Below are 14,113 nucleotides of genomic sequence, written 5' to 3'. Positions count from 1 at the left end.
AGTCTAATTCCAATAGGAGGCAGAGGAGATCCATATAGCAAAATCAGCCAAAAATTATCTAAACAGTAGGGTCTTCAGTTTCTTTCTCAGTTGTTCAGTCAATGTCACTATTCTAATATCTGGGGGTAGAGCATTCCATGCCTTAGGAGCAGCAAGATAAAAAAACTTCTTTCATGGCCTGTGAGAGCTGGTATTACGAGCAGATTAGTATGAACCTCAGAGATCTTGCACATGATTTGTGCATCAGCAATACCCTCAGGTATAAAGGGCACACGCCAGTCAAACATATATGGGTCATAACTAGTAAGCAAAATTGAAGGCTTGCTTCAATGGGAAGCCAGTGCAGATTGCACCTTGCATCAGAGACATGATCTTGTCTTTTTACATTATTTTGTATAGTTAGTAATCTTGCACACTCAGAATTCAGTATCCCCACCAAGAGGCTACTGCAGTAATCTATTTTTGAGCCCACAATAGCCCTACCTAAAGTCTCACAGTTTGCACACTATATATAAGGGTGAATCTGTGCCATCAATTTAATATAGTAAGCCATGGAGGGAGGGGATCTGGGCTTTCATATTCAAATTCTGATCCATATATACACCAAAGGCCTTTACTTTTTTTGTGTTTTAATACTACAACCTGCTACATCCAAGTACTTGTATTTGAAAACTCACATTCTATATTTTATATTCAGTTCCTACAATCAACAATTCCGTTTTTTCTTTGTTAAGTGCCAGACCACTGGTCACCATATCAGCAAAAAAAATGATCTAGTTGACAGATTTAATAGAATTCTCAAAAGCATGATTGGAGCTCTTGAAGAGCCCTACAGAAGGAAGTGGGACCATCTTCTCAAATGCCTTGTTTTTGCCTACAGGGTGGTGTCTCAAGAAGGGGTTGGCTTTGGCCCCTTTCAACGTCTTTTTAGTCCCCCTGTCCAGGGACCCTTAGATATAGTCAAGGAAGGATGGGAGTACCCCACTCCTCCTGTCACCGCAAACGTGGTAGACTATGTGCTGGGCTTGAGAAAGAGGATTGTCCTACTGATGGCTCAGGTCAATGACATTCTGAAGGCTGAACAGGCACTAGTGGAAAAATTGGTATGAGATTTAGTGGATTAGGGAAGAGCTAATCAGTCTCCCAACATGTTCCAGGTGAATAGGCTAAAAGTTATTCATTAGGGTCATCTGTAGGATTAAAATAGGAGCCCTGATTCTGGCTTCAGATAGGGAAGAAGAGGAATCTGAACCTCTCCCTGATCTGTTCCAAGGTAGTCCTTCAGACGGCTCCATTGAGGATGTCAAATTGTCTACTCAACTGAATCTGAAACGGGGTGAAGTGAAAACTTTGCTTAAGCAATTTCCCCCCCTTGTTTTCTCCAACTCCAGGCTTGACACCTTGGTGTCAGCATAGTATTGACACTGCAGATAGTCTGCTTAACAAACGTAGAAGTTGCAGGATGTATGATAAAATTAGATGACATGTCTTAGGTAAGCAGGATGTTGAATTTGGAGGGAGTTAGTGGGTCAAGCCCTCTAACTGTCGAGGTTGGGGAATACGCCCCCCTAGGTATGCAGCAGGCAGGGAGCGTCCCAATGCAAAAAACAAAAAAGATCAATAATGTTGCAAAGATATTGTTTTATTAATAATCACTGAATAAAACTGAGACAACATGGACATCGAGCGATTTCCAGCTCTTCTCCGGACACAGGCTTGCCACAACGTTTTGTCTGAAAAGAACGTCACAAATGATACATCAATCACACCTAAGGGGATATGATTGGGTGAGTAGTATGGTAGCATACATTTTCTGTATGGGATTAGTCTTCTAATTGGTCCAGCGATACTGAGTGACTCAACCTAGAACCACCTATAAAAAGTATACATGGGAAACACGTCATCAGGGCAAACTATGAGTGGCTGCTGCAACACTGTTAAGGTGAACGTGTAAGGTGGACAGGGATTTGGTTCTCAGCCTTGGCAGGTTGGACGGGTACCAGCACACGAGCAACAATTGAAGCTGATGGGAACTGCCCCAACGTGCTGCGTGCCCCACCAAAGTTACCATACCCTTGATTCCCCAGGCCTCAAGCCTGGACATTTGGCTTTCAACTTGGTACTTTATTGGTGTGAAAAATAATGTCGAATTACAAAAAAGTCGAAAACTTAATGTCGAAAAAAAAAATTCAAATGCTTTCTTTTTTTATTTATGATTTTTTTGGGTTCCGCATGTAAAAAAAAAAAAAAAGGTTAAAACAGAAAAAATAAATGAAAAGGGGGTTGGGGGAACCCCCCCATTTCGAACAAAAAAAGTAAAAAAGACATTCAATTTTTTTTTTTTTTTTTAGACATTAAGTTTTCGACTTTTTGACTTTCGACATTATGTTTTTAGACATTATGACTATAAACCTACTTTATTTTATCTTTTGTCCACACAGATGATTGAGAACAAATGTCTCTGCTCTTGTCTGGCTCTAATGAATAGATCTTTTCTGCCAGTTTTAAGTCACGTGTGTGGAGAACTGTCAAGTCCTCCTATTCAATAATTTAAACACATTTCTGCTGGTTTTACTATGGGTGTTACATTTCTAGCCCTTGGAGACTTGTACAAGCTACACTCTCCTCGGTTTCAGATGTGAATTGATGAGAACCTGACCTTCCTACACCATTTGTTTGCTTGTTGATTTAGATAAAGCTGTGTCTACCGTCGAATCTGCCTTGTCTCTGTATTTTTCCAACACTGGCTTGAACCAGTCCTTTTCTGCTAACCTTGGCAATCTTATGCGCTTGTCTGATGCGCTGTTCAAACTCGGTCCTTCATACCAAAAGTAGAAGTTGCAGGATGTCTGATCAAATTTGATGACACATCAACTTTGACATCAGCAGGATGTTAGATCTTGGGGTGATCAAGCCCTCTAACAGTTTATGATCTGGTCCAGTGGTACCTGTTCAGATATTTCTCCAAAATCAGCCTCTCCGGGGGTATTTTGGGAGGCTATCCTATTTATGGCTAACAGGGAAGACATTGATGGGTAAGCCAAAACCCAAACATGGTATGTGAGGGAGCAGTAAAATCTTAGTCTGAGGAAAAGTGCGAGAGCGGTCTAGGGCTACACAGAACACCACCAATAATTAAAGTTAGCCAATAAGCATATAAAAACACAATTTATTAGACCTTTGGGAACACAAAGCATATAAAATCACAGGTAAGAATTGTAAAGCAAAAACCATATGGAGTGCCTGGAGATCATGAAAATGGCAGCTGTGCACAGTATGAATCAAAATAACATAGCATATGTAACATATATACATTCACCCGTAGAATTGCATAATAAATATGTACCATTGTTCAATAGGTGAATAATAAGATGCAGAAAAAAAAGAGTTAGAAAAAAAGCACATACCCAGTTTCCTCTATTATGTGAAGTCCCGCCCTAATATGTATGGGGTCTTGTGCCCAAAACTCACTGTCACATGCACACACTCACAGGCACGCTCCCCAGCATGCGAAAGCAGCAGCAGGAAGGCAGGAAGAAAGCCAAACTACAATATGGCCAAAGAACAAGCAAATATCTTGCGGCATTTTAGGGCACTAGCGATGTTTAGTAGCCATACGCGGTGGACACAAATGTGCAAATCGTACAATATGGGGACCTTGTACTAAATCGATACAGGAGATCACAATATTGCATTTAAAAAGAGGAAAACATACAATTTACTCTATCTCATACTAAAAATAGTAAACCATGTATTTTGCGTTCAACTAAAAAGCTAATGAAATAAAAAAAATACAAATCAATATGTACACCCCAATGTGATCAGTGCTTAAGAGTTACTATTTTTAGTACGAGATCGAGAGTAAATTGTATTTTTTCCCTCTCTTTAAATTTGATACTTTGATATCCTGTATCGATGTTTGTTAGCACAAGGTCCCCATATTGTACAATTTGTATTGTTTTTACCAGGATTAACCTTGGTATATTTACTCCTGGTGTCCCTGTAAGGTATACAAAAACAAAAATCTGCACAAGAAAAATAAAGCAAACATGGTAAAAATATAACTGCTGCCAACAGCTTGTCTTTAGGGATATATAAAAGTAACCAACAAAAATCAGTGTAAAAAGGGAGGGTGATAGAAAATTATCCCCATTGCACTGCAAGATGCTGTGTGCAATGTAAAAATACAACAGTTGAAAAGTGAAAGAAAGTTTTCCAGTACTGACAGTCTGAAGGACTAGTCAGTTTCCCCATAACAAATTAGCAAAAGGCAAGTTAAGTGAAGCTGAAGGTTTTACCTTCCCTTCAAAAAGTTAGGTCAAGAGCAAAAACAAAGCAAAAAGAATGGGAGGAATCCCATTCTTTTTGCATAGAAAGCTATGGAGGGAAAGTTGCGAAAAGATAATCTTTAAATAAAAAGGTGTACGATTAATGTTGTGATTCGCTCCACGAATGGGACTTCTACGTAGGTTTCTTGCCTCTTTTTTGGGAGCTCTCTGGCGATCTGTCGACAGACTGAGCTTTTCCACTCAGAAGATCTACGCTTCAAAGGGGTTGTACTAGGAGATTTCTATGTTGAACGCCCAAAAGCCAATTTCAAAGCACTCTTTCATTGCCTTCTGTCACATCTGACAAGAACTGCAATCTGCTACATCATGCGGAACGGAGGAACAAAGGACAAACTTTGTGATGGTCTGTCGATACCATTTTAGTGTCACAGTCCTGACACCGTTTAAAACAGTCAGGTGTAAGCGTTGACATTTTAAGGATTTTGAGTGCACCAGAATAAAGTTTTGAGTAACAGGTGGGTCACGAGAAAAGGACTGAGAATGTGGAAAAAAGGAGCCGAGATCACAGGGTGCACTGTGAGCTATTTCTACTGACACATACAGTCTCAAAGACGGAGCACTGCTCTATCACGACATAAATGCAGCAGAGTGCCCCCCTGCTGCCAAAAATGTTGCAGAGATCTGCTGTAGGGGGATAATATGAGGAATCCATAGGGCACAATCCATTAGAAACTAAATTACAGATACCACCAGCCTACTCTCCAAAACCAATGAAGGATCATATAATCACTGTATAGTAAAAAATAGGGCATCTTAAAAAGTACCAATGTTCTAAGAGCCATACGGCTACCATAGGACCATAATGGAAAAAAGGGTTTCAGTGGCAAGCGGGCTTCAGAAGTAGTCACTGTGATCACAAAAGAATGTCAGAGATCCTCTAAAAAATGACAATGTGAAAAACCATAACGGTACAAAAAAAAGAAGCAGCAGAAACCCTAAAACGTAAATTCTGCCCCAACACTAATCAATGCCAAAGAGTATTAAAAAAGGTTTCCAATCAGATATAATTGGCCTCTTTACCACCAAGGCAATCAGACTTCTGTACCAGAAAAATACATTGCGATTTCTGCATGACTTACTGTTCTGAAATTCCCTGCACCTCCTTGACCCAGATGTTTTGCTCCTTCTCTCCAACGTAAGACACTTTAGTTGGTGGTGCTGTATTTCTTAGGTAAAGTTTCTGACTTCCTGGTGGTTCTTCCAAATAAAACCTGAAAAAAGAAACAAAAAATGCTTTATTAATGTTATGCAACATACACAGGTAAGTCGTTGCCAGCAACCTTTTTTTTTTTACTTATGTGGTTTGGTTTATAACAAACCTTTTACATTTCATGTATATGAAAGAAGGTTGAATGTAGACTATTGTTGAGGTGAAGGCACAGATTCAAGGGTAAGGCCAAGGTACTTTATTTAAGGTACGCAGAGCGGATAACGGGCACAGCCAGCCCGGCTCAGCTCCAGCAACTGTTAAGTTCCAGAACTTAAATCAGTTCTGGAACCTCATCAAAAACAAACAAGGTACAAACCAAAACACATCTTCCTCCTTATTATGAAACAAAAACAACACTCAAATCAACACATTAATTGCAATAGAAGTCTTTGAATCTGATTGGCATTTTCTTAATCCTTCCTTTTTGTTGGTCAATTATCTGGCCATTGTTTTCTGGTGCCCTGCAACTCACAACCTCCTTCTCCACCACACTCTTCGATACACACTTCAGACCATCGCTATCGGCACCCCATTTTCCATTTCCAACTCATCGCTCATCCCAGCACCACTCTTGACCAACCTCCACCTTGACCAAACCTCACCACCTTCTACAATCACCACACCACCCCCAAACAACAGTGATTATTTTGGGGGCCAAGAACCTACTGTCCAGACATTTAGACCCAAATCTGGCGTTCTTTATCAAAACCCATTCCCCAACCGACCACTCCTGTACCTTGACATTGGCTGCAACATCAAAGTTTCGCTTATACTCATTCAGAGCCTTTTCTATCACATCCATGACTTTATGTCGGTCAACATTCACACATCCTGACAGCCCCAACCAACCAGGGCACAACTTGGTGGCTGGATGACGCCCCTTTAAAGATACAAAAGGAGAAACCTTGGTGATGGAGTGGGGAGTGATGCAATAACTCCACACCATCTCCTTTAAAACTTCCATCCACAATAACCAAGCTCTCAGTGCTAGCTGTATGCCACCTTTCAGAAATCTGTTGGCCCGTTCCACTAACCCATTCGCTCACAAAGCGGTGCACAAATGACTTATTCCAAAGCGTACGAGGAACGCCTTCATCTTCTCTGAGCAAAACTCCACTCCGTTGTCCGTAAGGATTTTGGGCAGAAAATCTTCTGTAAAACACATCCTCAAAAAAAGCTAAAAGCTCAGCTGTGGTGGCTTCCCTCAAAGCCCTCCACTCCAGCCACTTTGAATGGTAGTCCACCTTAACCACCACAAACTTAAAGCCATCCCCTAAACCCTGAATGGGACCCATGAGAACCACCACAATTTTCCTCCAGGGCTCACTCGGAACCTGCACAGGCGAGAGTGGAATCTCTCTCACTACTTTACTTTTGTCACACATTGCACACTCCCTGCATTGGCGGACGTTCCTATCCACCTCACTATCCATTCCCGGCCACCAGAACGACTGCCTCAGTAACCTTTTTGTTCCACCCATGCCAGGATGACCCTTATGGGCAATGTTTATCAAACTGCTTCTGATTCCTTCAGGGGGAATAACCTTGGGGCGCTCCTAAGTTTGCTACCATCCTCTGACAAACATAGTTCATCCTAAACTTCAAAAAAACGATCAAACCCAATATTCTCTTTCTTTGGCCCCCCTCCTACAATCCATTCCTTCACCTTAGCCAGGGTCACATCCTCACTGTCCACTAACATCCACTCTTCCTTTCCCACAGCACTGCAATCAATACTTGCAATTATGTCCTCTTCCTGAGCGACTCCTGCTGGTTCTCCTACTTCCTCCATCGGTAATCGAGAGAGACAATCTGCCACTACATATTCCCTACCTGGCACGTAGCACATACAGAAATGATATCCTTGAAATCCAAGCATCCATCTGGAAATCCTGTGAGAACCCTCTGCCCAACCTTCGCTGCTCATCAACTGCATCAGTGGTTTGTTATCCGTTTTGATCAGAAACTCCGGCCCCCAAAAGAAAAACTCGAAATGTAGAACTGCCCAATAAACAGCTAAGGCTTCCCTCTCAATCACCCAGTAGTTTCTGTCCGCACCCCTCAATGGCCGTCAAGCAAATGCAATATGCTCTTTCTTTCTGGAATCAATTTGCAAAAGTGAGGCTCCCGGACCCAACAAACTTGCATCCACAGATAGCACAGTCCTCCTACCACACACAAATCCTCCCAAAGATGACGCACTCCCAATGCCTTCTTTAATTCTCACAAAAGCACTCCGACACTCATCTGACCATTTAAAATTGACATCTTCTTCAACAACTCCCTCAAAAGAGTGGAAATGGTGGCAAAGTTGTTACAAATCTATGGTAAAATTCAGCCATACCCATAAAAGATCTCAGTTGGTCTATAACTTGTGGTGCGGGAGCTTTGCAAATACCATCCACCAGACTGAACTTGGGAACAACCCCCTGCCCCGAAATCTTGTGTCCTAGGTACTCTACTTCCCTTACTCCAATCCTACACTTGCTTCTCTGCACCGTAAGACCAGCCTTCCTCAACACTGCATCATGTTATGCCTCACTCGCAGCGAACACTAGTATATCATCCTGGAATACAACAACATTTGCCATTCCCTCCAACACTTCCTCCATCACTCTCTGAATCACAGAGGCAGCTCACTCCAACCCAAAAGGCATACACAGGTATTTAAATGTTCCCTCTGTAGTGATGAAGGCCGTGACATCCTGGCTTCCTTTGTAGAACGGCACTTGACGGTATGCTGCAGAAAGGTCGATGACTGAAAACCAAATGGAGTCTCCTAACGTGGCTAGGGTCTCGGAAATAATCGGCAATGGATGCCTTTTCACTAAGATGTTCTTATTCAGTTCATTTTGAAGCTGCACCCATCCACCACGAAATTGTACACAGGACTATTGTCTCACCCAACAAAGCAGAAATTTCAAATATATGGCGTGGCTTGCTCTCTTGACTGGGTGTAGGAGACACTTGAGGTTGAGGAATTTGATGGATCACCATTGTAGTCTCTCTGGTCCACCATATTAATGGACGCTTCCTTACACATGTGTGCAAAATGGCCCTTGCGCCTACACTTAAAACATTCTGCAGCTTTTGCAGGACAGAAAATGCTGTTTGCAGTGTGTCTTGGGCTACCGCACTTAATGCACTTCTGTCCCCACCATTCTTTCCTTGAGCCCGGACCAGGTAACCTCTTCTTCGGAGCAACTGCACAACCCTCCTGCGCCACCTGTTTTCCCACCTTCATCTCCTTCATGTACTGCGAGGTCTGCTCAATGCTGCGTGTGAGTTCCACCGCCTGCTCCAAAGACATGTCCTTGGCCAACAGCTTTTCCTGAACTCTCGGGTTGTTGGTGCATCTGACCAGCTGGTCTCTAATCAAAGAGTCAGTTAGGTCCCCACATTCACAGGTGTGACTCAATGTCCTTAGGGTGGCTAAATAGGTTTCCACAGACTCTGAGCTCTCCTGACCTCGCTGGAAAAACTTGTGCCTCTCAAAGGGACATTTTTTCTTAGGCTCGAAGTACTCCTCTATCGTTTGACTGCCACCGGATGCTCATCAAGGTCTCCAGCTCCCTCTTCCAGCCGACTCGCAAGGCCATCAAATACGCAACGGCCCTCGGGTCCCAAATTATGGAGCAATAGGGCCTTCCTCCTGGTTTCACTGATACCGTCACCTCCTATTGCCACCAGGTAATTTTCGAACATCCTCCTCCATCTCTCTCACCTTATAGGAGGAGTAGCAGGCTCTGCAAGGAAGGGCAAAGGTGGTGGAATGGCAGCAGCCATTTTCTCTCTGTCCCGATCCACGTTTGATAGGTAGGCAAATGTGGGGATTATAGGTAATCTGTTTGGTGGTTGGTTAAGTGCCTGGGAGCCCACCTTGGTTTTATCTAATACACTGCTGGTGGTATGAACTGTCTGGTTTAATTAGGTGCCGAGTACTGACAGGCTTAATTAGGTGCTCCCAGTGTTGCTTGAAGTGCTTGCACAGTATACATTCCAGTTGCACTCTTGCAGGCACTGAGTTTGCAGGCACCGTAATCCCTCTATGAGCTGCTGTGCCTCCAGTTCATGCTGCTGTCCTGCCGGCAACTCTGACACTGCGTTGCTGCGCAACGCATCATAATTGGGAGGGAAGAGGCCATGCGTGTCACGCAGCTGCTGTGCAGGCCTCAAAAGCTGCGCTTGAGCGCACGCCAAATTTAGAGGCTCCTGCCTCTGCCCCCTCCACCATTCGGCGCTCCCCTCTGACCTGGCCACATGGGTGAACGCAGTGCCTGGTGCTCTCTGCTGCTTCCTGCTCCATCTTCTGCACCTCCGTGACCGCTCCAAAGGTGAGCGGCAAAGGAAGGCTCGCCTCGCCGCAGTACATGTCTTTGGAGTAGGCGGTGGAACTCACACGGAGCATTGAGCAGACCTCACAGTACATGAAGGAGATGAAGGTGGGAAAACAGGAGGCGCAGGAGGTTTGTGCAGTTGCTCCGAAGAAGAGGTTACCTGGTCCAGGCTCAAGGAAAGAATGGTGGGGACAGAAGTGCATTAAGTGCGGTAGCCCAAGACACACTGCAAACAGCATTTTCTGCCAGCAAGCCCGCAATCCTCTTCACCAGTGTTGAGGTGAAGGTACGGACTCAAGGGTAAGGGCAAGGTACTTTACTATTGACACAAAGTGAGCAACAGGCACAGCCAGCCCGGCTCAGCAAATGTTAGGTTCCAGAACTTGAACCAGTTCTGGAACTTCATAAAAAACAAACAAGGTACAAAACACAACAAATAGCTTTCTATCTTTTTGAATGAATTAATATTAGTCAAAAGACTTTGTATAATGTGTATTGTATTTAAGTGAACATTCTAAAGATGTGATGAACTGTTTTATGAAACTGGTGACTGATGTTTACTATTGTATATCTTTCTCTTTTATGAATTGTAATGCTTTGCAAAGTTTTGTAATATCTATATGTTAAAGGTTGTTTTCAACCAAATATTACATTAAAAAAAAACTTTATATTACATGCATTAATACATTCATAATTTCATCACCAACTACTGCATAAATTAACTTTCTTCTAACCGCATTCTCAATTTAAAATTTCTAAAAGATTTCAAATTAGAAACAATTTAAATACTTTCACATGTTCTTGCTTCAATTAAATTCTTAAAATGTGTCCAATAGCGTGCAATTTGTAAAATCAGAAATTTAATTGCCTGCCAACAATTGCATCCAGAATATTTGCGTGTTCAGCATATTGCAAGAATAGACCTACCGGCTAAAATGGCCCAACCTTATTTCTGATAATGCTTCTCAATGTATAAATTGACATTCAACCGTTTGCCCAGCCAAACCTACCGCAGTTCACATATTTTCTAAAGTTGGCAAATAAAGGCAGACTTTATATATGACATGCATTACTTACCGCAATTGTATTTCCGATGCTTGTATCTGCATAGATTCACGGGCTGTGCATAAACCGACATCTAGTGGTAGGTGCAGAATATTGCACTCTAGTTTTGTACTTCGAAAAGGGACATCAACTGGGCAGGTTTGTAATACTACCCTTGTGCGACACGCACTGTACCATGATCTTTCAGGCGTCGCGGTCCCTCCAATTGTTTTGTTTCTGACAAGAGGGTGCTTGAAGTGAATGCGTGAGTACAGAAATATAGAAAGCCGTAAGACATCAATGTACCTTCAACTCCAAGCGGTGAGGAAGGGTGGGTGCTTGTGAATTTAAGCAGATACAAGCATTATAAATACGATTACGGCGAGTAATTTATGTATTCAGAGGCATGGTGCTCTGCTTAGAATCACATGCTGTGCATAGACAAGCGAGCAGAGATGGTGGTGGGATGTTTGAAGGTACAGCAGCAAAAAGATGTCTCAAAACTGCTTGACCCACCTGTGAATCACTCTTAGAATGTGTATCGAAGCAGTAATGTTGTGTAAAGGTGTGAATAGAACTACAGTTAGCTGCTTTGCACATGGCTTCTAAAGGTACATTTGCAATGAAAGCTAAAGTAGCCCCTGTGCCTCCAATAGAAGGTTGCTCTTGGCGTAAAATGGAAAATCAATCTAGAAGGAGAACACCACATCTGGATGCATTTTACAATCCATTTTGAAATAGCAAACTGAGACATGATCCCCTTCTCTTCCATTGCTATGGAAACAAAGAATTGTTCCGATTTCCGTAGTGGTTTTCTTTTATTTAGGCGATGCATTACACAGCTCTTCTGATATCTAATGCATGGCGGCTTCTCTCGACTGAGTTTGAAGGGTTTTGGAAGAAAGCTGGAAGTTCTATAGACTGATTGACATGAAAGTTGGAGATGAATTTAGGCGAGAAACATGGATGTATGCGCAAAACCACTTTGTCCTTGTTAATGTTAAAAAATGGATCTTGAACTGAGAGCACCTGCAGTTCACTCACCCTTCTTATAGATGTAATGGCCAAGAGAAAAGCATTTTTATAAGTGAGGCACCTAAGACTGGTTTTATGTACAGGCTCTCAAAAGGGAGGGCCCATAAGTTTAGTAATGACTACATTCAAGTCCCATCGGGAGTTGGATTTAAAATTGGAGAGTGTAATCTTTTGACCCCTTCCATAAAGGCTTTAATGGCAGGGACTTTCCACCAAGAAACCTTTTGTTTTTTTTAAACTTCTTTGTATTGTTTTACAACTTAAGAGACCAGAAAACATCTCCCCCTCCATCCTCCCCACCTTCCCCCTACCCTCCAAATCTTTCGCCAGAGTTCCTTCGTATCCATCTTTCCCACCACAGGCGAGTTCTCAATGAAGGTCCAGAAGTTTGAGGGCACCATTGAGCCCTGAAGTCTCCATTTAGGAAGGTAAGAGTCTCTCCCCATTCGGCTGCAAAGTTCTCGAGATTGTTAACCGCGTAGGTAGCCCACTCCATAGCTACTAACTCCCACATCTTCCCCAGTCAGTCCTGCTCTGTTGGAATCAGGGGCCTCTTCCATCTCTGAGCAATGAGGACCATTGCAGCAAGCATGAATATGACCTTTGCCTTTACTCGCCCCCTTGCTTCTCTCCCCCCCTCAGTTCCTTGTATTTCCATCAGAATCAATATGGGGTCTTGGCCTGCCCCCTCACTAAACGCCAGGTCCTGCACCTGCTTGATTTTCCTCCAAAAAGGTTTGATCTTGGGGCATTCCCACCAGAGGTGCGATGGTGTACCTTCTTCCCCGCATACCCTCCAACAATCTTTGGGCATTGCCGGATATATGGCGCGTAAGCAGGCTGGGCTGTAGTGCCACCCATATATATACTTGTACCAAGCCTCTTGGAATTGTACTGCCCTTGCCAACTTCGGTATCCTCCATAGCCTCTCCCAATCCTTCCTCTCTATTCTACATCCCAGTAGCTGTTCCCATTTGTTCATGTATACCCAATTCGCCTTTGGGGTGGCATTCTCTAGGAATTTATAGGGGTTTGAGATTAGTCCTTTGGTCCCTTTGTGCGTTAGAAGGAATCATTCGAAATGCGTTGTGGTGCGAGTGACTGCTTTTCTAATCTCGGTGTTCCTCACCCAGTGTCTAATCTGAAAATATCTATGTCTTTCTCCTTCCCCTATGTCGAAGTTCTGCTTACACTCTTGAAGCGTTTTCACATTTTGCCCTCAGAACATGTCCCTAACATTCCTGCAACCCCCTCTCCCAATTTGCAAACGCCCCATTTTCCATCCCTGGGGTAAAGTCCCTATCATCGAAGATCGGGGTAAATGGCGAGGGGTATGTTGTGATCCCCAGTTTCCTCACTGTCCCATCCAGGATGTCGGCCAGGACTTTTGTTATGGCACTTAGGTATAGGTGTGGTGGCCTGTGGTGTCTTGGGAGCCGGAGGACATCTAAGTGGCGCTGGGCCACTGACCTGTCCATTTGTACCCACTGTTTCTCGTCCTTCCCCGTGAACCATTCCCGGATTACCCTTAGTTGTGCCGCCTCATAGTACCGGTGGAAGTTTGGTAAGGCTAATCCCCCCTCGCTCTATGGGGACGACAGTAAACTTCTGGCCAGGCGCGGCCTCTTGCCTTCCCAAATAAACTCCTTTGCTGCTGTCACAAGTTCCCTAAAGAAGCCCGATGGGACCGGCAGTGGGATAGCCTGGAACAGGTAAAGTAGCCGGGCAGGACCACCATTTTGAGCACTGCCCCTCTCCCTAGCCAGGATATTCTTAGAGTGCTCCATTTCCGGAGATCTTTTTGAATTACTTTTATCATGGGGATATAATTACCGCGTATCACCCTGCCAGTGAGGAGGTAACTTTGACCCCCAGGTACTTTATCCCCCCCGCCCCGGGGCTCCACTTAAATGGGGATCCTGCTTTCAGTCCAGTGACTGCATTGTCTACCAGCATTAGGTTCAGATGTTCTGATTTCTGCAGGTTGACTCTTAGGCCAGAGACCGCCCCAAATGTTGTTCTACTCGCTTTGATTGACACCTCTGGGTTAGTTAGGGTGCAGAGCAGGTCATCAGCGAATGCCGCCACCCTATTCTGTCTTCCTCTAAAAGGTATACCCTGAATTTCCTCAGCCTCCC

The 14,113-nt window shown here is 43.6% G+C and overlaps 1 protein-coding gene across 2 annotated transcripts in view; it reads right to left on the bottom strand.

Moving 5' to 3' along the window:
* XRN1 (5'-3' exoribonuclease 1) overlaps nucleotides 1-14,113 on the bottom strand; it is a 2,611,979-nt gene that overhangs the window by 1,362,941 nt on the left and 1,234,925 nt on the right. For both annotated transcript variants that reach the window (XM_069618274.1, XM_069618273.1), the window contains exon 20: nucleotides 5,429-5,560. In XM_069618274.1, the coding sequence (XP_069474375.1) occupies nucleotides 5,429-5,560 (132 nt within the window). The remainder of the gene's footprint in view (nucleotides 1-5,428; nucleotides 5,561-14,113) is intronic.

This window comes from Ambystoma mexicanum, chromosome 10, assembly GCF_040938575.1.
Source record: "Ambystoma mexicanum isolate Mex_15411 chromosome 10, UKY_AmexF1_1, whole genome shotgun sequence".
NCBI lineage: Eukaryota > Metazoa > Chordata > Amphibia > Caudata > Ambystomatidae > Ambystoma > Ambystoma mexicanum.
Note: the sequence above shows the minus strand (reverse complement) of the source record. Positions and strands in the feature narration are given on the sequence as shown.